This window comes from Chlamydomonas reinhardtii, chromosome 9 (genome assembly GCF_000002595.2).
Source record: "Chlamydomonas reinhardtii strain CC-503 cw92 mt+ chromosome 9, whole genome shotgun sequence".
Classification (NCBI taxonomy): domain Eukaryota; kingdom Viridiplantae; phylum Chlorophyta; class Chlorophyceae; order Chlamydomonadales; family Chlamydomonadaceae; genus Chlamydomonas; species Chlamydomonas reinhardtii.
In genome coordinates, this window is record NC_057012.1 from 939,584 (window position 1) to 961,268 (window position 21,685).

The 21,685-nt window shown below is 62.5% G+C and overlaps 3 protein-coding genes across 3 annotated transcripts; 2 read left to right on the forward strand and 1 right to left on the reverse strand.

Moving 5' to 3' along the window:
• The first annotated feature begins 27 nt into the window (after nucleotides 1-27).
• CHLRE_09g401000v5 (uncharacterized protein) lies at nucleotides 28-5,129 on the forward strand. Its single transcript, XM_043066009.1, has 2 exons — nucleotides 28-2,474; nucleotides 3,113-5,129. Exons 1-2 carry the CDS (start codon nucleotides 129-131, stop codon nucleotides 4,151-4,153), a joined length of 3,387 nt encoding a protein of 1,128 aa, XP_042920798.1. The 5' UTR covers nucleotides 28-128; the 3' UTR covers nucleotides 4,154-5,129.
• Nucleotides 5,130-5,197: 68 nt separating this feature from the next.
• CHLRE_09g400950v5 (uncharacterized protein) lies at nucleotides 5,198-13,069 on the forward strand. Its single transcript, XM_001695159.2, has 15 exons — nucleotides 5,198-5,273; nucleotides 5,386-5,575; nucleotides 6,193-6,246; nucleotides 6,667-6,780; nucleotides 7,079-7,161; nucleotides 7,535-7,601; nucleotides 7,889-7,945; nucleotides 8,316-8,475; nucleotides 8,953-9,034; nucleotides 9,224-9,601; nucleotides 9,844-9,946; nucleotides 10,132-10,315; nucleotides 10,709-10,785; nucleotides 11,066-11,165; nucleotides 11,427-13,069. The coding sequence occupies exons 2-15, from the start codon at nucleotides 5,564-5,566 to the stop codon at nucleotides 11,900-11,902; spliced, it is 1,947 nt and encodes a 648-aa protein (XP_001695211.2). The 5' UTR covers nucleotides 5,198-5,273; nucleotides 5,386-5,563; the 3' UTR covers nucleotides 11,903-13,069.
• Nucleotides 13,070-13,123: 54 nt separating this feature from the next.
• Nucleotides 13,124-20,807, reverse strand: CHLRE_09g400900v5 (uncharacterized protein). Its single transcript, XM_043066006.1, has 11 exons — nucleotides 20,404-20,807; nucleotides 19,983-20,288; nucleotides 19,761-19,847; nucleotides 19,495-19,667; nucleotides 19,095-19,271; nucleotides 18,618-18,803; nucleotides 18,236-18,454; nucleotides 17,825-18,065; nucleotides 17,656-17,728; nucleotides 17,326-17,457; nucleotides 13,124-17,164 (listed from the first exon to the last, which is right to left on the reverse strand). Exons 1-11 carry the CDS (start codon nucleotides 20,747-20,749, stop codon nucleotides 15,970-15,972), a joined length of 3,135 nt encoding a protein of 1,044 aa, XP_042920799.1. The 5' UTR covers nucleotides 20,750-20,807; the 3' UTR covers nucleotides 13,124-15,969.
• Nucleotides 20,808-21,685: the final 878 nt, after the last annotated feature.

Consider the following 21,685-nt stretch of genomic DNA (forward strand, 5'->3'; position numbering starts at 1 on the left):
GCAAGCAGGTTGCTAGGACGAGGGCCTCGATCCTGGCGTCGCTGATGCGCTGTCTGTTCGCCGAGCCAGACTGCACCATTCAGTACTTCGCAATTACGGATGATGATAAGAAAGCAGCCGTTGATGCGATGCAGCAGGACAGCGACGCAACCCCAGAAGCAGCAGGCGCGATAGCGACCACCCGCAGCTCGCTGACTCTGCTAACCGAGTGCCCCGCCCACCTGCGGGTGCTGTGCCCAGGCTCGGCACTCTTCCGAGCCCAGCACGAGCGCTGGCCCCAATTCCAGCACAGCGCCAGCAGCAGTAGCGTAGTCGCCTGCGGCCCCGCCAGCAGCGACCCCACCGCCACTCCGCCAGCACCGCTGGCCGCAGCTAGCACCAGCGGTAAGCCCGGCGGCGCGCCCCCACCGGTGGCGCCGCTGCGGCTGGAGCTGCTGCGGGCGCAACCATCGCAACAGCAGCCCGACCCACCAGCAGCAGGCACCGGCGGCGGCGACGGGCCCCAGCAGCACCAGCAGCAGCCGCAGCAGGGCCAGCAGGTCGACCACCAGCAGCCCCCGCACCAGCTGCTACGGGTGATCCTGGACCACCCCTCAGACCTGCCGTACGCTCTGAGCGCCGTACGGTTCCTGTACGTCGGCTGCGTGGAGCCTGCCGTGGAACACGACGGCGGCGGCGGCTCTGGCAGCAGCATTGGCGGCGGCGGCGGCGGCTGTGGCGGCGCGGCCGTACTGCTGCACGTGCGGCGCCTGGCGGGCTACCTGCAGATCCCCAGGTGCGCCGCCGCCTGCGACGACGCCCTGGTGGCGCTGGCGGCCAGGCCCGCCGCCGCCGCGCCCGCGGCCATCGCGGCCGCCGCGCCCGCGGCCATCGCGGCCGCCGCCGCCGCCGCCGCACTTACCGACGGCCCTCGCGCGGCATCACCGGCGGCAGCGGCTGCGGCGCAGCCGGCGGCGGCGGCCGACAGTGCCGCCGCGGCAGCCGCTGCCTCATCCGCCGCGCCAACGGCGGCGCCACCGCCGCCGCGGCTGGCGCCGCCGCCGCCGCCGCCATCAGCCCCTGCCGCCGCTGCGCCGTCGCTCGCTGGCGTCATGGATTTGTACCTGACCGCTCGTGCGATGCTGGAGCTGCCGCCAGAAACAGACAACGCCGGCAGCGAGGCTGCGGCGGCGGGGGTTGCGCTTCTTTCCAGGGGCGGCGCCGAGCCAGATGGAGACCACTCTGATGCCGACAGCCAGCCGTCTGACTCAGATGATTGGGACAAGGAGCACGTGGATCCAGTTTCTGATGCCGCCAATCTTGCGAAGTACGCCCGGGAGGACGGCTGGTATTGTCCCTGGCACAATTTGATCAGCGGCACTGACGGCGCCGTTGACCAGCCGTCGGCGGAGCTACTAGGGCGGCTGAGGGTGGCATGCCTGCAGCAATTGGCAGCTTGGGCGGTGGCGAACGAGGATCAGTTAAAGGAAGCAAACGCGCAGCGGGAGAGGCGCTGGCAGGAGGAGCACCGGGAGGGTCGGAGGGCGCAGCGGCGGCAGGCGCGGGCGGAGCAGGCGGCGAAGGCGGCGAAGACGGCGCAAATTGCGCAGGCGGCGCAGGCGCAGGCAGCCCAGGCGGCGCAGGCGCAAGCGATGCAGAACGAGACGGACAAGGGCGAGGGAAAGGAGGTGGGAAAGGAGGAGGGAAAGGCGGAGGAGACGGAGGTGCACGAGACAGTGGGCAAAAAGAGGGTACGTGCGGATGAGGAAGCGGGCTGCGATGCACAGTCAGAGGCGGAGGGCACTGAACGCAAGAGCATGCGGCTGCAAGAGGGCCAGCCGTGGCAGCTGCAGCAGCCGCGGCTGCTGACCGGGCCTCAGTCCTCAGACCAGGTCGGGGCTGCGGCGGCAGCAGCAGAGCCTGAGCAGGGAATGGCTGGGGCTGGGTCTGCGATAGATGCCGGGGCAGCTACGGCCGGGGCTGCGGCCGCAGCAGGGGCGGCGGCAGCAGGGGCTGAGGCGGCAGGGGCTGAGGCAGCGGCCGTAGCAGCCGCGGCTGAGGCAGGGCCAGAGCCGATGCAGGTGGAGGCTGCGGGATCCGGAGCAGCCGCTGCTGCGACCCCGCCTCAGCCGCCCCAGGCGGGGGCACATGAGCCACGAGGGGCGCCGCAGCCACCGCCGCAGGGGCAGGAGCGGCCGCAGGAGCAGCCGCAGTCGCCACAGGAGGTTGCTGCGCCCCCTGCTGCTGCGGGCCCCACAGACGACGCAGCAAGCGGCGCAGCTGACCCGCCGGCCGCAGGCGGCACAGCCGACGACCCGGCCGCCTGTCCTGCCGCCCCGGCGCCCTCCTTTGGCGAGCTGCTGGCCTGGGCGGTGCGCAGTGCGCCGCACGTGCTGTCTGACGACACGGCGCTGTGGGCGCTGCGGCGCCTGCCCGCCGCCGGCCTGGAGGCGCTGCTGATGGAGGAGAGCTTCGCCACGGACGACGAGTCCTCGGTGAGCGAGCGAGCGAGCGAGCGAGCGAGCGAGCGAGCGAGCGTGGATGGGTGGGAGGTCCCGGCTGTCTCTTGCAATGCACACCGGCCCGTGAATCGCAAGTTTGCCGCACGCATTTCGACAGCATGCAAACTGCTGCATCCATCCAACCCTCGTCCATCGCCACCTACGCCATCGCATCACGCCACAGCACCCACCTTGTACGTTCCCTGTGCGTGCCCTTCCCTCCTCTCCCTTCCCTTACGTTCCCTGCGTCACCCTGCGCGCTCGCTGGAGTGCACTCATGCACCCATCAACCATCCACTGCACCCCGTCCACCTGCACCTGCACCCGCACCTGCACCTTCACCTGCACGCGCACCTTCACCTGCACCTGCACCTGCACCCGCACCTGCACCTGCACCTGCACCTGCACCTGCACCTTCACCCGCACGCGCACCTTCACCTGCACCTGCACCTGCACCTGCACCTGCACCTGCACCTGCACCTGCACCTGCACCTGCACCTGCACCTGCACCTGCACCTGCACCTGCACCTGCACCTGCACCTGCACCTGCATCCGCACCTGCACCTGCACCTTCACCTGCATCCGCACCTTCACCTTCACCTTCACCCGCACCTTCACCTGCACCCATACAGGTGCTGCTGCTGCTGGTCAGCTGGGTCGGCTACTCGGACGCCCGCGCCGGGGACAAGGAGTCCCTGCTGCGCCTGGTCCGGCTGCTGCGCCTGTGCCACATGAACGACGTCTACCGGCTGCACGTGTTCCCGCGCCTGGCCGCCACTTGGCTGCCGGCGCTGCAGCTGTCAAAGACGTGCCAGGCACTGCGACAGTGGGGCGGAGCCAGGGGGGCGCGGCGGCTGCGGATACGTAGGTCCATGTTCCGGGATGCGGCAGTGCCGGGGGGCACGCGTTGGTTCGTGTCACAGCCGCGGCCGCTGGCGCCGCCGCTGGATATGCCCTGGTCCATTCCGGCAGCCTATCGGGAGCCGCCGCCGCCGCCGCCCGCAGCAGCAGCCCCCGCATCTGAACCCGCAGCAGCAGCAGCAGCAGCACCTGCCGCGCCGGCTGCCGTGGCCGTTGCCGTACCCGCCACCATCGTGCGCTCTTTTGGCAGCCGCTTCATATACTACAATGGCTTGGCCTGGGAGATGTATCTTTGCATCAACGCCTACACCGCAAAGCTCAACGCCGCAACCTTCAATTTAGGCCCCATCGTGCCGGCAGCGCTGTGTGGCATGGTCGGCGACAGGCTTCGCAACGCCTTTGTCAGCCCGGGCCACGTGAACGTCATCATGCATGGCAGGAGCCGCGCCGCTGACGGCACGGCCGGTGGCAAGAAGAGCTACCACATTACTTACCGGCCAGTGCGGGACATGGCGCGCGTGGGCCGGGCGCAGCTCTTGGCGCATGTGGTGCCGCTGCTGGGGCTGCCTCGAGCAGCACATGCAGCGGGGGGGCAGCCGGCGGCGGCCGGGCAGGCGGCGGCAGCGGTTCCAGCACAAGCGGCGCCGCCCCAAGCCGCCGTCGAGGCTGCCACCGCGGCTGCCTCCGGCACCGCTGCCGCGCCGCCGTGGTCGCTGCACCTGCACGAGGACGGGCGGATGCACGGGTGGCTGAGGGTGCGCTTCGTGGCGACCAGGTGGCACGGACGCAAGCAGCAGCAGCAGCAGGGCTAGGGGGCTGCAGGGCTGCGGGCCTAGCACGGTTTCCATCGGAACTGCGAGTGTGACTTTGTGAGCTATTAACGTAACACGAAATGTCGTTGTGGTGCGCGGTCTATGTTGGCCGGGAAGGTGACGGGCGCTGAGGCACCGGTGAGCGAGGTTGCTTGATAACAACATTGATTACGTGGCCGGCAACTGGCGGCGCATAAGTACCGCTTAGACCTACTGAGTATTGGAGGGCAGGTGCACGCAGCAGGGCTGCAGGCGGCAGCGTGTCGCTATGGTTGGTTGGGCCTTGGGCGCGCGGTTTGGTGTGTTGCAGACTGCCGCACGCGTGTCAGAGCTAGCGGGCTGTCGTGCTGGGAAGGGGCGGGCGACTAGTCAGTTTGGAGCTGAACGGGGAATTGCCTTGTGTTCAGGGACGTGGTCATACCGTATGGTTGAAATCGGCTGATTTCACGGCCTCTCCCTGTGGCACTGAGCGCTTTGCCGGCCCGTGAGCTAGACTGTTGGGCGGCCGCTTCATTGTGTGTGCGTGCGTGGTGGTTTGGGGGGCCGGTGCCCGCGGGGGGTCAGAGTTGTGGCCTGGCTGTGGGTGTGGGGCCCAGCCGCCTAGGCGCATCCAGATGTGAGGGGTGCTTTCATCACTGCCGACGAGGACTCGCGGTAGTTGGGTGTTGCGCTGCAAACTATTGGGACCTGCGGCCTGTTTCCCTGCCCGAACCCCCCCAGGCCTGAGAAAGAAGCCGGCCTCGTCAGCGGTCTGGCGGAAAGATATGGGAGTTGGTCTGCTGTGGGTGTGTCATGGCCTTGCAGTCAAGCTCGTGGTGCACCGGGGCGATCCGTCCGGAAGCGAGACGCAGGAGCGGGGACGCCGGGGTGGAATTCTGACAGCGCAGACTTATGTTCGCCATGAACCCGCATAAGTGGGTCCGGCGGAATGGGATGATGAGGCAGGAATGATGAGGACACATCCGAGTCATCAAGTCAGACCGCATTGCGCATGAATTGCTTTGAGGAAGTTGTTATGCCCCAAAAGCCTTCCTTAATTTACATCCAAACGCTCGAGTCATGTAGAGGAAAACATCACAGCTGTTGCAAAAATGTCCAGCTACGCCTCTTTGCCCTCAAGGTTAGCCAAAATCTCTAGTCGGCGAAAGTATTCTGTTTGCACTCCACATAGTTGTGAACAGATGCAAGCTGGCAATTATCGCGTCCTTGTTTGCTCGCATCCTTGCTTGCAGAGAGCCCGTGGAAGCACTGATTAAGCATAGCTCGGTAACGAGTCATGGTGCACAGCGTCACGGCGCGCCCGGCGCCCGGTCGGGGTTTCACACGGACGTTGACGATGCTGAGGCCGGGCTGGGCGACAAGCTGCGGAACGCCGCCGATGACGATGACATGAAGGTTGACACAGTAGCCATGTTTAACAAGGTGAGGAACTGCAGCGTAGCAGAGCCACTTGCAAGGCGCAGGGCGGGGAAGGCGCGCGCTCCAGGCCAGCTGTCGGGCAGGTCGAAGCCGGTGCAGCTGCACAGCTGGCATGCTTACGGCAACGACCGGCAAGCGGCCAGCCTGGCGCAGCTCAGCGGTGCCGGCGCACTGCGCAAAGTGTGGCACGCAGGAGCGCGACAGCCAATGGCAGCACGGCAGAGACGACGGCGTGTCGCTGTGCATAGTGTGCTACGACGGCATGTACAACCTTCCCCTCGGTTACCGCGCGCCGTGCGGTGGCTGCACGGGGTGCAAGCGCGCAGCGCAGGAGCAGCAGCAGCAGTAGTAGTGGGGCACAGCGCAGGCGATCCCCAAGGGTCGAGTTGTGCTAGTGTGGCGCTAGTGGGGTCGGGGGCAGCAGCACTAAATGCATAGATGGACACAGCCCGTGGCGTCGTCACGGGCCCAGCTGGGGACGCGCCTTCCCGCCCTGTCACTTTCCTCCGGACCCACACCCCAACAACTGCAGCGACCTGTCAACGCCCTCTTGTCATAGTGAGTCATGCATGGAACCCCGTAGCCTTGCCCACACACACCTCACCAACACGCGCCCCCAGGTCAGCACTCGGCTGCTGCCGCTGTTCTTCGTGATGGTCATCATGTGCTACGTGGTGGGTCGGGGTTGGGTTGGGGTTTGGGGGGGCTGTGCGTGTGTGGGCAGGGGTTATGGTGCTGCGCGTGTATGTGCGTGTGTGGACACGTAGCATGGGGCTGTGCGTGTGTCGGGGTATGGGTAAGGGCGTGTGAGTATGGGTGTAGGTGGTTTTGCTTTTGCGTGAGTGCCTGGGTGTGTCGAGCCGGGTCTGGGTGGGCGCTCTGGGTGGGTGGTCAGGATGCGCCATGGGGTAGAGGTGGGGCGCGGGCTATAGCTGTGCGGGTGTGTGGACAGCCGCAGGGCATGCAGCGGACCTGGCACGAGCCCGGCCTTCTCAGTGGGTTACTTGGGATTGAATCGCACTACCCCTCCGCACCCCTCCCCAACCCCTTAAGCTCGCAAACCGTCCCCCCTCACACACACAAACCCCCACCAGGACCGCACCAGCCTGGCCTTCGCCGCCATCCAGCTCAACGCCGACCTGGGCTTCCCGCCCGCCGTGTACGGCATGGGCAGCGGGCTGTTCTTCCTGGGATACTCCCTGTTCCAGGTGGGCGGGGTGGGGGAGGGGAGGGGGAGAGGGGAGAGCGGGGAGGGGGAGGGGGAGTTGTTAATGCCTGTGAGAAACCAGAGACACACAAGGACGCATGTGGGGAGGGGAGGATTCAGGATGGGATACTGGTGCTATGAATGTGTCCTAGAGGACTTATGTACGGCTGTGTACGGCTACCACACACACATGCACATATCCCTACCTCCTCACACACACACACGTTGTTGCATCGCATACACTGTCTTTGCGCTTTGTTCTTCTTAATACATATACACACAAACACTCACGCCCACAGATCCCCAGCAACCTGCTGCTGCGGCGTGTGGGCGGGCCCACCTGGCTGGCGTTCATCATATTCGCCTGGGGGCTGGCGGCCAGGTGAGTAGGGGAGGGGAGGGGAGGGGAGGGGAGGGGAGGGGAGGGGAGGGGAGGGGAGGGGAGGGGAGGGGAGGGGAGGGGAGGGGAGGGGAGGGGAGGGGAGGGGAGGAGGAGCAGGAGGCGGGAGGACGAGGCGGTGGAGGAGCAGGAGCCGGCGGGTCATGCGCATTAGCGGCCCCAACCCAAGATGCGCTGGACTGCACTGGGGACCCGGACGGGGGCGGGGCGGTGTGACGCGGGGCTTGCACTCTGGGATCCCGGGCGGCGCCTATTCCTCGGTTCCACCTGCTGCCTCTCATGCCAGTTCGCATGCCCTCGCTCCTTTCGCTCTGTAATCCTGCCCTCCCCCCCCTGCCCGCCTCCCACCTCCCAGCGCCTTTGCTGGGATGCACACTGCCACGCACTTCTACGTGCTGCGACTGGTGCTGGGCGTGGCGGAGGTGAGGGAGGGAGAGAGCCCAGCGGCTGCGTCCGGCCGGGGTCGGGGTCGGGGGGCTGTGTTTGCCGAGCCTAGCAAGGAACGCCAGGCGCTGAGACGAAGACCACGACAAGCGCCAGACCATCACACCTGCTGACGTTTCCCAACACACGCACGCATGTTGAACATAGCGTAAGCGACGTGAGGGACAAACGCTGACCCGGTGGGGTCTACTAATCACCGTTGTGAGGCTTAGGTGAATGTGATCGCACAGATTTACACCCGTCAACAACGCACGCACGCACGCAGGCCGGCGCCTTCCCGGGCATGTGGTACATGCTCACCAAGTTCTTCCCGGGAGACCAGGTGGGTGTGTGTGTGTGTGTGCGGGGGGGGGGGGGTTGTAAGTACCAGCCCAAACTAAACCAAACCAAGCTGGGGGTGGGCAGATGGGTTGGGCCAGGAGGCCCAAAGACCAGGTGGGTCGGGGAGGAAACCACATTGGGTGTGGATGCGGCACGGGAGCGTGCGAGGGCACTGCCAGTCACGCCACCACCACCGATGGGGCCAAAGCACTCGCCTCCCCTCCTTCCCTCCACGTCCTTACCTCAGCATCCCTCCCGCACCCCTGTCCCTTTAAGTATCGCCTTCTCCTAGCTAGTGCCCGGAATCAGCCTTCCCGAAAACTTGTGATTTAACGGCTACCTCCTCCCCCCCGCCCTTCCCCTCCCTTCAGCTGGCCTTCCCCTTCGCTGTGGTGGAGGCGGGCATCAGCCTCAGCCACGTGCTGGCGGCGCCGCTGGCCGCCGCCTGCCTGTCGCTGGACGGGCTGGGCGGGCTGGCGGGCTGGCGCTGGCTGTTCCTGGTGGAGGGCGCGCCCACACTGCTGCTGGCGGGTGCGTGTGGCGTGTGCGTACGTGTGTGTGTACGCGTGTGTGTGTGTGTGGGGGGGGGGTTGTCACCGTTGCTGATGATTAGGAGCCCGAGACACGCGGACGCACGACGTGTTGGAGTTGGTGACACGAGGGTGCAGAATACGAACGCGGGTTACAGGTGACCGCAAGATTGCTCATCCCGTACAAAGCGATACCCACTACCGACAGGGTTCCAGCACATGGTTGCGAGCGCGTTGTCGTCCCCGCCGCTCCTTCCGTCCCGACATGGCGGTGGTGATGGCGAGGTGGTGCCGGTGGCGGCCCCGCTGCTCCGCCTCTCCTGCCCGTCTCGCCTTCTCTCAGCCACTCATGCCTGAACCCCATGCATGTGTTCCGGTTCAGTGTAGCTCGCTGCTTGCTTACGTTCAAAAGCGGCGAAGTCAACCCGCCTACTCTTCCTGCTTGACGCTGCTGCCAATCCTCCGCGCCCGTGTGCAGTTGTGATGTACCGGATGCTGCCGCGCGGGCCGGAGACGGCGACCTTCCTCTCCCCCGCGGAGAGGCGCGTGCTGCAGCGCAAGTAGGTGCGGGGAACGTGCCCTGCCCTGTGCGGCGGAGAGCGCGTGGGTGTGCCCCAGGGCGATGGTGTAGGCCCTGCTTTCAAGAGCGGTGGGTGTGAGGTGGGCGTACGCATGAAGCATGCTGGAACACGCTTGTACTCAACTGGTGCGGACGCATAACGATCCGTTACTTTGTCACCGTGGTGCAGGCTGGAGCTGCACGCACGTAGCGAGCTGGGAAGCGGCGGCGGCGCCGGCCACGGAGCAACGGGCACCGCGGCGGGCGGCGGCGCCGATGTCAGTAGCACCAACGCAGCAGGCGGAGGCAGCGTTGTGAAGCGTAGCGGCAAGGCGCGCAGCGGCCAAGCCACCCCCAGCACCGCTGCCGGCGCCGACGCTGCTGCTGCTGCTGTTGCCGGCGCCTTTGGCGGACCCGGCGGCGGCGGGGCCGGCAGTAGCGGGGGCCACACGCACTCGCAAGGGGCGGGTGCGGTAGGGTGCGCTGGCGGCGGCGGTGGTGGCAACAGCAGCAGCGTGGCAGGCAGCGGCACGACGTGGCAGGCGGTTCGGGCGGCGCTGACTAACAAGTGGGTGGCGCCGGCGTGGTGGGCCTGGGCTGGGGCGGTGTTCTGCACTTTGTCGTTTCACTCCTGTTGTTCCTATGCAGCATGCATGCGCTTTGCCCGGGCGCAAGCACAGGTACCACCATCGCAGCACACACGCACGTGTTTAGGCCGCTTTATGGTCATAGCTCGCGAGGTTCCTCGCAAAGCGCCAACATGAAGCATGCACACTTGCACGCCACGTGTGCCGGGTGTTGGATCCGCAGGTATGTGTGGTATTTGGGCTGTGTCAAGTTCATTCGCGACATCGCCTCGTTCGGACTCATCTTCTGGGCGCCCACCATCGTCAACTCGCTCATCGAGGAAATGGTGGGCGCAGGGGGCGCCTGTTTGGGGAGGGGGGAAAGACATGGGCGAGTGGTGTGTGGTGAGCAGTTCGAGGCTGGTACGGCTGAGCAAGTCCCGAAACCTCGGCCCTTTCCACACTCCCAATACCATCCGTTCTCGTAAATTCCGAAAACAAAGTCCCAACCACTTCCCCTGTGCGTGTGCAGAGGAGCGCCGATGCGGCCTACGACGCCGACGGCGGCGGGGGCTCCCACGGCACCGGTCTGGCGGCCGTGCTGCTCACCTCGCTGCCCTTCGCGGCGGCGGCGGGCGCCGGCATGGCGCTGGCGCACAGCAGCCAGCGCTGCGGAGAGCGCTTCATTCACATCGGCCTGCCATACCTGCTCACAGGTGCGGAGGGTGTGCGCGTGTGCAGCGGTTGCGTGCGGGTGTGCAGCAGAAACGCAAAAGGGAAAATGGTTGTGTGTCTCTTTGTGTGTCTGCGTGTGTGTGTTAAAGAGTGCAAGGAAAACAAGCTTGTGTGTGTCTTTGTGTGTGCGTGTGAGTGTCTTTTTGTGTGTGTCCTGTGTGTCTCTGTGTGTGTATGTGGGGGGGGGTGTAGGTGCGTGGGTGGGTGCAAGCCGCGGACGTCGTTTGGAGTGGGCCGTCTCGTCCACGGCACGAGGCACGGCCTTGTTCACAGCGCCTCATGCGGTGCCCCTTCACGCCGGCGCTCCCTCACTCCCCCCCTCTTAATTAATCATGAATGTAACCCTCCCCCCCCCAAAACACCAACACCCCCAGGCGCCATCCTCAGCCTGTACTCGGTGGGCGCGGACCGCTCGCCCTGGCTGGGCTTTGCGGCGCTGGGGCTGGGCATTGTGAGTATGTGTGTGGGGGGGGAGTGTCTGCATGTCCTAGGACGGGATGGGGCAAGAGAATGCCTAAGCATCGAGAGAGGGAGGGTATTGGGTCGGGTGGGCCGGGTGCGGGCAGAGAAGGGGCGGGCGGGCGGGTGGGCAAACACCTGAGCGCAAGCCAGCACCCAGCTCTTGTGGGCTCAGCACAGCTGTACGCTGCTCCCAACACAATGCCTGGAAGCGCTCCCAACACGCGCCCTTACGGCTCCACTGCTCCGCTGCCTGCTCGCCTGGTGTGCAGGTGGGCAACTACTGCGGCAGTGGCCCCGGGCTGGCGCTGCTGACGGAGCTGGCGGCGGGGCCGGGGCTGGTGGTGGCGTTGCCGCTGTACAACTCCATCGGTAGGGTGGTGCACGGGTAGCCTGTGTGTGGGTTGAGGGTTGCGGCGGGTAGCAGGGTGACAGGGCGCCGAGGGTGCGGCAGCCGCTGGCGCCGACTACCGCCACGTGTATAGCGCAACGTTGGTTGCGTGCGCACGTTGCGCAATACGCCGCCTCCTTTTGCATCCCCAATGAGCAATGCGCACTTTGTACCCGTGGTTGCAGCCATGGTGGTATTAAACAAAATAGTAATCAAGCACATACACATGTTCGCGTGCGCAGGTGTGTTCGGTGGCTTTCTGGGCCCCTCGCTTGTGGGCTGGCTGGTGCAGCGGGCCCGTGACGCCGAGGACAGGCGCCTGGCCGAGGGTGGCGCCGCCGCCCTCCACGGCGGCGGCTTCGGCGTGTCGGCCATGGTGCTGGGGGCGGCGCTGGCGATAGCGGGCGTGCTGACGCTGGCGCTGGGCGCGTGGCTGGGCCGGCTGGGTCCGGGGCTGCAGCAGATCCTGCATGGGTCGGCGGCGGCTGGCGGCGTACGCGGTGGTGTGGCGGCAGGAGCAGGTGGCGGCGGCAGCAGGGGCGGGAGTGACGAGTCGGCGCCGCTGTTGATGGTGGTGGACTCGTCCGTAGGCAGCGACGCGTCGCGGAGGAGTGGCAGCGGCACGGCTGAAGGCTTGCGGAGCTTGGAGGTGTCTAGCCGGAACGCCAGCGCACACGGTGGCCTGGCTGCGGCGGTGGGGCTGCCGTCGCGGCCCTGAGCTGTCCCGGCACTCACGTGGTGACAGCGTGGGCTGACAGGCCGCCGTGACGCTCATAGACTGCCATGGCTGGGCACGGACGGGCTGTCGGGGCGGCAGGGGCAGGTGGGCGTTGTGTTGGCGCCACGTCCCATGTGCGGCGCCGGCGTCGGAGCCCGTGCGAGCGCCAGCTGCTGCTGGGCCATGGTGGGCACGTGCTGGAGCCTGGTGCTGCAGAGGCACAAGGAGAGGGGGGTCGACCTGCCTAATGTGGGGCTGTGAGCGGGAAATTGGCTTGTATCCGGGGGATCTCCGGCAATGGCGTGGGCGTGTGGGTACAGCTGTGGGGCCACGCGCACGCACGCCGAGCGCAGGATAGGCAGTGATCTGATTTTGGTTCAAGACGGGAATGGTTGGGTGGTGGGGCGCATTGCGAGTGGTGTAGCTCTGGACCCGTCGACGGTTGGAAGGACCGTGTGCACTGAGCCGTGACCCAGTACGGTATGAAGCCGTGCGCCGTTGCGGTGCAACGTGCCCTGCGTGAGCCAAACGAATATACGGACGCACCTTTACTGGACATGTATTGCCTGACGCTGGCTGGGACGACGAGACAATGAGCAACAGGCTGTGATCTGTGATGGAGGCGGTCACGACAGGGCATGGGCGCGCGGCATGCAGGTGCACGAAGAGATCCCTGAGTTCACAGATGTACGCGACACGGGCTGCCCGGCGTCCAACCCATGACGTGTGAGTGTGTGACCCGATTGATTGCTGGAGTAAACACTGTGACCAGGGCTGAAGACGGTACGACTGGCCTTCCCCTAGACTGGCCGGGTAGAGCGGCGCAGTAGCCAACGGCAGTGTCAGCGGATTGTTACCGAATGGCGGTGAGCATCAGATGTGCGTATTGGGTAAAGCGCTTCTCGGTCTGATCATTGATTCTGTCGCGCAAGGGTGTCAATGCTCGAGCCGTCCTCAGCGCGCCCATCATTTGTTCAGTGCAGGGAACCCAACCCTGACTAAGTTGACATGGTAGTACTGCCGTATTGCCATTCACATGAATACGGTCCATGGCCCCAATGCCCCAAGTCATTGCTCTCCTACTGGAGTGGATGAGGAGCGGGGCGTGACTGGCTCAAATCATTCATCCTCCCGTGCACTCCGTGCTTCCTGTAAACTCAGTACACCTAATCTCGAGCCCCCCCTATAGACGTGCATGCTGACTGCAGCGGTCGTCTTGGCCTCTTGGGAAGATTACATTTGATACACGAGGGACCTGCTGCAGCTTACGAGCCAGCGAACACGCACTTGTGCGGACGCCCTGCTCTAGGCCTCAAGGGCATGCCACCTGCAGCGCCGACAGCTCTACTTTACGCCTTGGGCTAGTAGGCCCTGCTCCCATGGAAGCGCCCAGTGGGAAGGCTCGACGCAGTACGGGACTACGTGACTCGGGGATGGCCGATTGGCCGTTGCTCACGTGCACCGCCAGGGCAGCTGTCACGACCATCTGCCGGTTTGTGCCTAGCTCGTCACCTGTCCCTTCACTTCCCCCCACAACCGAGAGAGGTCTGTAAGGACAGCCGAGGTTGGTACTTAGAGGGACAGGACAGCAATCCTCCTCAAGTCACTGCTACAAGAACCAGACCTGTGGCGCGCTAAGGCCAACTGCAATGCCACACCAACGATAACCGCCCGATTCAACACTTCCACCAAGCACCAACATCCTTGCACACACAGCGTTAGCTCCCTCGACCCGCCAAGTGATCAAGATCAAGTAACGGAAGAGCGGCATCGTTCTCTCGCAACAAGAGAATACCGTACTCGGTTGAGCCGCTAGCAACCCCGCAGCCCCATGTGGGCCACCCGGCGCGGTGTTGCACGGCGCCCCACGTCAGGAAACCGAAGCAAAGCGGGCGCCCTGGCGCCGAAACTGCAACTCACTCTCACTCGCGCCTGTCCACCAAATCGCGCACCACCAATGCCCCAGACTTCACCGCCAAAGACCAGCAAGTAACGGGATAGCAGGCACCGTACACCTGTCCCCCCAGCATGCTTTCCCGCTGCGCGACAATACTCGGCTGAGCCGCTGGCAGCCCCGCCGCCCCGTTTGGGCCACCCAGCGCGTTTGGGCCACACGTCGCGTAACACGAGGCGCTCCCGCATGAATGCTGTTACTGGCGCCGTGCAACTAGCTGAGCTGAGAGGCCCCTGATACGCAGCAAAGTGTGGAGAGGGCATCGCATCGGACCGAGTGGACTGCCGTCGCAGTCCTTCGCTGTAGGGGTTATCTTTCACCCGCTACTCGACGTCCCTCGCGTTCGCTAGCTGGCCAAATGTGCTAGACTTGACTGCCGCTGAACACGCCCGGCCTCCTCGCGCTCACAGGTGATCAGTCTGCTCGTTCGAGGTCACAGTTACATAAGCAATGTACTGTAGTGCCAATCTGGAGTATCAGCGGACAGCGCTGATACTAGGCGTCACTGTCCGCTAAGTGCGCCCCAACAACCGTACGGCAAGTCTCATGCTCGCCAAGTCACGCACACGCACACTAACCCTAGCCCACACACACGTCAACCTGTGACCTGCACTGACCCGCACGCCCTGTGACGGCGATATGCACTGCCGGCAGATTGGCTTGACACAGCCTCTAACCCTCTTGGAGACTTGGACTTGGACTTGGACTTGGAGACGCTGTACGGGACTACGGGACTCGGGGATGGCCGATTGGCCGTTGCTCACGTGCACCGCCCGGGCAGCCTCTAACCCTCTTGGACTCCCGGCGGACAGATGCACGCACTCACCCCTGCATCAACTCCTGGGCCAATGAAGGCGCGGCCTAGCTGCGTTTCATGATTAAACCCTAGTGGTCATCTGACCGCAGGCATAACATCCCTGCTTTGTCGCATTCACGTGTGCTGCTTACTGTGTGCATCAGGTGCAGCGGCGGGGTTGTTGCCTGGCCCGCTGGCCGTACGCCCGGAGCCCCGGAGTGTGGGGACCTTGCCCCGGCAAGTGGGCAGGGAAGCGCCCTACCGTACATCAAAAGTTTTTGTATTGCCCCGCCCTATCATCAGTGTGGGCAGCATCGGCCGCCTGCCTGCACGCAGCCGTCGCAACCAGGGGGGCCGTCTCCCCTGCATGAAACAGGGGGCTTCCCTGGGTGCGTGGATGACGGTGCGCTAGCAAACGGATGACGGTTACGGTCCTGCTACCTGTCCACTGACAAGCCCTGACGACAACAGCTACAACTACTACAAAAACCGGTGTTTCTCAACACCACCATCATCGCCGCACACGGCCGCACTCCTGGCGCCCCCTCCCCTTCCCCGTGACCTCCAACCAACTTGGCAGCTCAGCTTTAGCACTCCACACATGCTACAACACACATGTATAGGGCGCTTGCGCGATGTTCAAGGACGCAGGCCGTACTATGGGCTCCGGCCCCGGGATGCGCACCTTGCATGTGCATGCGTGCCTGCATAGCAGGGGTCGTATCTTGTTTGCGGGGGAATGTCTTGACCCAGACATTCCTGGCCTCTGGAGCGGAAATTTTTGTCAAGGGGGTAGACAAACAGGCCCCCAAATCCACGATTTTTTTGTCTAGACAAAGTGCCTTTGTGGAAGCCATGTAAAATGTCTAGACATCTTGACATGTTGCAATTTCGCTTTTTCGCAACTGTAAACGGCGGCTTTTGTATCTGTTTCACGCAGTGCAACACTAATGAACAAGTCCAAATGCGATCATATGCACAGGCATGTCGCAGCGCGTTTCCCCAAGCAACTCTGAGCCTTCGCTTGCCTGCGCGGCGTACATGCTATACCTGCTAACTGCTTGCTGTCACCGAAGTGCCGGGGCCAAAGCCATGACCAGTCACAGTTCTACCGCACATACACACAGGCAGAGCGCCATCGCGGCCTAACCGCTTCCAGTTTAGTCATCTTCACACGTCGGCACACACCCTCGTGCATCGAATCCCCAATACACTATCGTCCCTTCTTTCAACGTTTCAATCATACACAATCGTATCGGGTATGTATTTGCTAGATGGACCGCTTTCAAAGAATTCAAACGTTCGTATGCCAAATTATTAGCACGAGACATCCACATTCTGAACGGCCTCCTCCTCAGCCTCCTTCAGAAGTGCCTTGACATCAATCTCACACACACGATGCTTCACACGGGACGGGCGGGCGTTGTGGCTGCTGCGCTGGGGCACGCGGCCAAGCTTTGCAGCGAACTTCTGAACTGCAGGCCCCAGCAGCGTTGCATCAAACTCAGCATACGGGGCAAGGGAGACACCAGCCACAGGCCGCTGCTGGTACGCAATTGGTGGGCCCACAAGGCGCACACGCATCAGTACGTCAAGGGTGCCAAGCTTCATGCTTGCCCGGCCAGGCGTCTTGATGTCATTCATCGCGCTGAAGCCACGCTCAACTTCTGCCGTAGATGGCTGCAGCACAAGCATAATCTGCACCAGGACAGTGAGCTCACGGCCCATGCCAGACAGCCACGACAAGAGCCTCTCATAGAACGGCCTCGCCTTCATAACATCACCACTCTTCTTCTGCTCCTTTGCCACTGCAATCAGGCGCGCCCGAGCCATCACCCACTGGTCAACTGCCAACAGGCAATCATCACCCAAGACGGGCTTAAAGTGCTGTGCCAAAGCGGCCACCTCTTCCTCGCCATACTTCGGCACACCGGAATCAGCAGCCAATGCACGGGGGCCCAGCACCCCAAACTTTGCAGCCACTGAGACATCAGCGGGGAATCGCATTTTGATGTTCTCAACCAGCTTCTTGACCATGCTGCTGAGAGCAAGCTTGCTGCGGAATAGAGTCTGAGGGAAAGCCGCCCAGCTCGGTGCCGTAGGTGCCGTGTCATCATCGTCGCTGCCAGACTCCGCTGTCGTGTCAGTGTTGGTGTCAGAGCCGTCATTGTCGCTGTCAGACTCCGCTGTCGTGGTGGCGGTGGTGGTGGTGGCAGGCGCGATCGTCGTGGGAGGGGTTGTCAGCACCATCTGGTGGCCGTGGAACACGCCATCCTTCGCTGCAAGGTCCTTGATCAGGGCCTGGATGGGTGCCGTAAAGGATGGAGGTGCGTTCGACGTCTCGCCCTCCTTGTGGTAGGTGTAGGCGTTGATCAGGTGCCGTAGCCCTAGTTCCAGGTACTGATGCACGTCAACGAGGGCGAGATCACTCTGCTGGAACCACTTGCTCAATTCCGCTGTTGCAGCCAGAACTCCGTCAATGCAGGTGATGAGCAGGAGGTTGTCCACCTGCCTGCAGGTGTGAAATAGCATGCGGTAGTGATCGCGTTTTAGTCCAAGACAGGAACGCAGTCACGGACACACATGCAGCGGACATACGCACTAGAGCACGAGTGCGCGCCCACGCCTACTTGCACACGCTTGCATTCCTGACATCCCAGGGCATCCACACACCTGAGCCACTCGTAAATCTCGGCCGCGGCCACATCCTTCTTGTCCTTCTTCCGCTCATTGAAGAAGGCAAGCAGGATCGGGTAGGTAATCTTGATCCGCCTCACACACTCAGACCGGGAAAGCCACCGAACCCTGCGTAAGTTTGCGCAGTGTGCAAGCGGGATGTATATCAACCCCTCAGCCTCAGCAGCAGGTAGCACGCAGCTTGTGAAGCCGTCTCACCCTACTCCACAGGCTAGGCTACCGCCGTCCACACACCCACATACACACTTACACCCACACACCAGCGCACATGTCAGCAGGTAGCAAGGCACGACGTGTGCGGCTTACGTGTGCGGCTTCAGGATCTTGTATGCCTTCGCCTTCCTTTCCTTGTACATGTCGTTCAGAGCAGCGGTTCGCACTGTAGGACACGGTGTGCACAAGTTACAGCAATACATCAAAGAAGCCATTCACTCACAACTCGCCACACAACAACCACTAGCGCGCCCAAGCGCACCTGTCGAGGTCTTGGCGTAGTTGTAGATCTTAGAGAGCATGTTGTCCACCTTGACCAGGGCAGGGAACTCCTTGAAGAAGTCCGCACAGGCCAGAGCCAGTCGGTGCGCAGCGCAGTGGCTAGTCAGGACGCAGGGCCAATCCGTCTTGATGCGGGTCGCCACTCCACAGTGCTTCCCAACCATAACGTTGGCACCGTCACTGGTGAAGGCGACAAGCTTACTCCAATCAATCTTGCTCTCCTGTACGTAATTGGTTGCAGCAGGCACACGCGGGGGAGCAGAACACACAGCTCAGCACACACAGCCGACACTGTCCGCACGTCCGTGGCTCTACATGCATGATCTGTCCCTGCGTAACCGCACAATCTACTGCTCGAGAAGGCCACGTGTTCACACTGTTAAGAACGCACCGTGAACACCTCCTTGAGCCTGTCATAGATGTTCACGGCCGTGGCACCATTGTTCATTGCCTCCAGTTGCAGAAACTCAGTCTTGATGCTGTCATCGGGCGCCACGTATGTAATGTACACGGCCAGGTTGTGCGAAACAGTGCGGTCAGTAGACTCATCAATCATCATGGAGATGACAGGAGATGCCCTGATGTTCTTGAGTTGTTCCTCTGAAATTGCCTGCGCAGATCGCGGGTTGTCAGTCGTTAGCATGCGCACCGGTATACTTGGCGAGGGTATGATACAAGGACAGCACCAGCATCCAAGCAATGGCATACCATCACGCCAAAAACGAACCCAATCCCGTAAGCTCCCGCCACAGCTGCATATGTTCAGGTCTTACCTCAGACAGGCAAGCCAGCATTTCCGACGCTTTCTCCGCGGTGTGGTATGGACCGGAAATAGTGATACCACTGCCGCATGCCTTGGACGCATCGCATTTTCGGCACGTATGCGCCTTGCAGTCATGCTTGCAGTCAGCGCAGTTCGCAGCCTGGAGTTTGACCATCTTCACATAGTGGGTCAGGGGCTGCGAGCAAGCAGGAAGGGTGCACGTTGTAACGTGTCAGCCGATAAAGATGCAGCCGAACGCCATGCCTGTTGTACATGCCGTATGCATACACTACAGCACACTACGCCCACTAGTACCGCTTACCAAATGTGCCACAAACGTTGCTACACCACCACACACCAACACACCACAAACGTTGCTACACCACCACACACCAACACACCAAACGAACACACACCAGCACGCACGCGCGCCGCGCCCACATGTGCGCCATGCACAATTGCCCACGCGCCGCGCTCACAAACGCACCATGGCATCCTTGCCGCAGGCGTAAGCCGAACGGATTAGGCTGCACAGCGTTGGGTTGAGCTTGACCTTCTGCTTCTCGACAATGTTGGACATCTTCGTGTGGTTCTTAGCCGCGCCTATAACGTCCAGATGGTTCTTGGAGAGAAGGTGCTTGTTGAACAAAGTCATGTTCATGACCTGCAGCAGAACACAAGGGATTTGCAAGCTTACGCAAGCATGCGGGGAGGCGGCTGGGTAGCAGGTCCTGTCTTAGCTGTCAGGCTGCAGCTGTAAATGGGTACCCCAGACGGTGCGCCGCAGTGCATGCGCTTGCTTGCGTGCAGTATGCGCACACCCCTAGTCTCTCCTAATCCGGCTCACACGCTGCATTGCCAGGCTACATGGTTGCAAGCACACTCACTTTGTTGCCGCCCTTGGTCCAAACAGAGGCCTTCGCACCGGGGTGCTTCATGCAGGCAAGGCACAAGAACGTGCACTCAGGAGTCCTGACGAAATTGTGCCCGATCCCATTCCAACGGCTGGTGTTCTTGATGTTGACGAACTTCGCAATACGCACTGATTCATTATTCCAATCTGCAAGCAGGTGGAGTGTCTCGGTTAGTAGCAGGTGACCAGTATGCCCTATGCGTAAAAAAGAAGCCCGCACGCTCGTGCATCGAAGCTTACCGATGGCGCCATGGCCGCAGGCATTGCGGCCACGCTTCGTGCCCATGTCTGCAACCTTGTCATTTCCATCGTCTTCGCTAGCCTCAACTGCATATCAATGCGACATGGTGTTCAGAAGCCAGTAAGGGCATGCACGAATACGTAGCACGTAGGAAGGCACGCAGAGCAGGCAAGAAGCAGGAAGGAGACAGGAACTGGCAGTAGGCCATGAGGCTAACTCACCGTCATCCATGTCGCTTTCGTTGTCAACATCAACAATTGGCGGGGTAGCAGGAATCGACGACCCAGGGCCACCGGCGGCGGCCGCGAGCGACTCCTTTACGGTGGCGGGCTTGGCAGGGGGTGTGGCGCTGGTCTCGGCAGCGGGCGCGGCGCTCTTGGCAGCAGGCGCGGGAGCGGGCGCGGCGCTCTTGGCAGCGGGCGCGGCGCTCTTGGCAGCGGGCGCGGCCGCGGGCACGGCGCTCTTGGCAGCGGGCGCGGCGGTCTTTGCGGCCTTGGCGGTGGGCGCCACAGTGCGAGTGCCAGCGCCTGAGAGGTGAGAGGGAGAAGGCAAGGGAGGCACAGGTTGAGACCAGGCCACCCAGAACGGACAGGGCCTTCCAGTTGATGATCACATTATTTCTGCACCCAGCCACCAGCTTACCGCGCGCGGCCGACATCAGCATGGCACTGATGGTGCGCGCCTTTGCCACGGCCTTGGGAACCGGCGCCGTCTTCACGGGGCCCGCCTCATCGTCACTGTTCGTCAGGTCCATGACGATCTGTGACTCAGCGGGCTGAGCAGCCTGCTCCGTGCGCTTTTGAGCCCCGTCCTTCAGGGGGGATCCCGCAGTTGCGAAAGCCACAGTGCCGGTCACTGCAGTTTCAATCCTAGCCTTCTTAGTGACCTTGGTAGAAGGTGAAGGCGACAGCGACGCCGCTAAGACAGCGGCGTAGGTGCGCGCCGTAGGCGCCATGGCGGTCTTGCCCGGAGTGTTAGAGGTGGACATGCTGTGTAGAGTTGCGTAAGAAAAGATAAATACTGTATACAACTGTGATAGTAACGAGAACATGCAAATATAATGGAAGTTTGGATTCTTGATTGCGAAGCCCGATCATGCAGCATGATACGCAAATTATCGGGCAGTAAATGTGCTCATTCCTTTCACGTACTTCACAATGTGCTTTAAGCAGCTCCATACTTGAGATTTCTCATACTGGACATGGACATGCCCAGGACATGCAAGCGTGCGCGTAGTACACCTCGCAATGAACACGATGTGACTGATCCATTCGGCTACATGGGGGCAGTGCAGCAAGGCGGACACGGGGCGGAGTTGGCAACACTCGCGGCAGTCGCACGCCAGGCAACCGCATCGACACGGACGGAGCCAACTGCGCTTGTCAGCAACCCGGATGAGAGCAGGATTGGTGCAACGGCGTCACCCATTATGGCCCATTGTGCTGTTGAAGATGTCGGCCAGGTAATGTCTGGCAACTGTACGATACGCCAGGATGCCTTAAATGTAGTCTTGCGTGTAGTCTTGCGTGTAGTCCCCTCCCTTCACTCCGTCTGCGTCTGCGTGTATATCGTTTGCTGCGCGCATTCATGGACGCTTGCGTGTGCAACACATGCTATGCGTCACGTGTGTTCAACTGTCAAGGTGTGGTGCGTGTCATGCCTCCAACTTCCTGCCCCGCCATTGCGCCTTGACTTGCCATACACCTCGCGTACCGTGCGCAGGAAGAATGGCGGCCATACGACAACAAGTATGAATGCAGCAGGACTGGTATTGTGCGGAGGAGACAAGACGGAGGGGCAATTGCAGTGCGCATGCTCAGGGGAAGGCCATGGGTTTACATAAATAGAAAGTCCGTTCAGTTGAGCACTGTTATGGAGGCCTGTTGGAATGACGCATAGGCCGCTCAGAGTTTCAGGACCTGCT

Coding starts and splice junctions, on each gene's coding strand:
- CHLRE_09g401000v5 (XM_043066009.1), top strand. CDS start 129: ATGCAGCAGGACAGCGACGCAACCCCAGAAGCAGCAGGCGCGATAGCG. Junction 2,475..3,112: donor CCACGGACGACGAGTCCTCG/GTGAGCGAGCGA, acceptor GCACCCATACAG/GTGCTGCTGCTGCTGGTCAG.
- CHLRE_09g400950v5 (XM_001695159.2), top strand. Junction 9,035..9,223: donor AGGCGCGTGCTGCAGCGCAA/GTAGGTGCGGGG, acceptor ACCGTGGTGCAG/GCTGGAGCTGCACGCACGTA. Junction 10,316..10,708: donor CCTGCCATACCTGCTCACAG/GTGCGGAGGGTG, acceptor CAACACCCCCAG/GCGCCATCCTCAGCCTGTAC.
- CHLRE_09g400900v5 (XM_043066006.1), bottom strand. CDS start 20,749: ATGTCCACCTCTAACACTCCGGGCAAGACCGCCATGGCGCCTACGGCG. Junction 20,289..20,403: donor GCTGATGTCGGCCGCGCGCG/GTAAGCTGGTGG, acceptor CTCACCTCTCAG/GCGCTGGCACTCGCACTGTG. Junction 17,458..17,655: donor AAGATCCTGAAGCCGCACAC/GTAAGCCGCACA, acceptor AAACTTACGCAG/GGTTCGGTGGCTTTCCCGGT.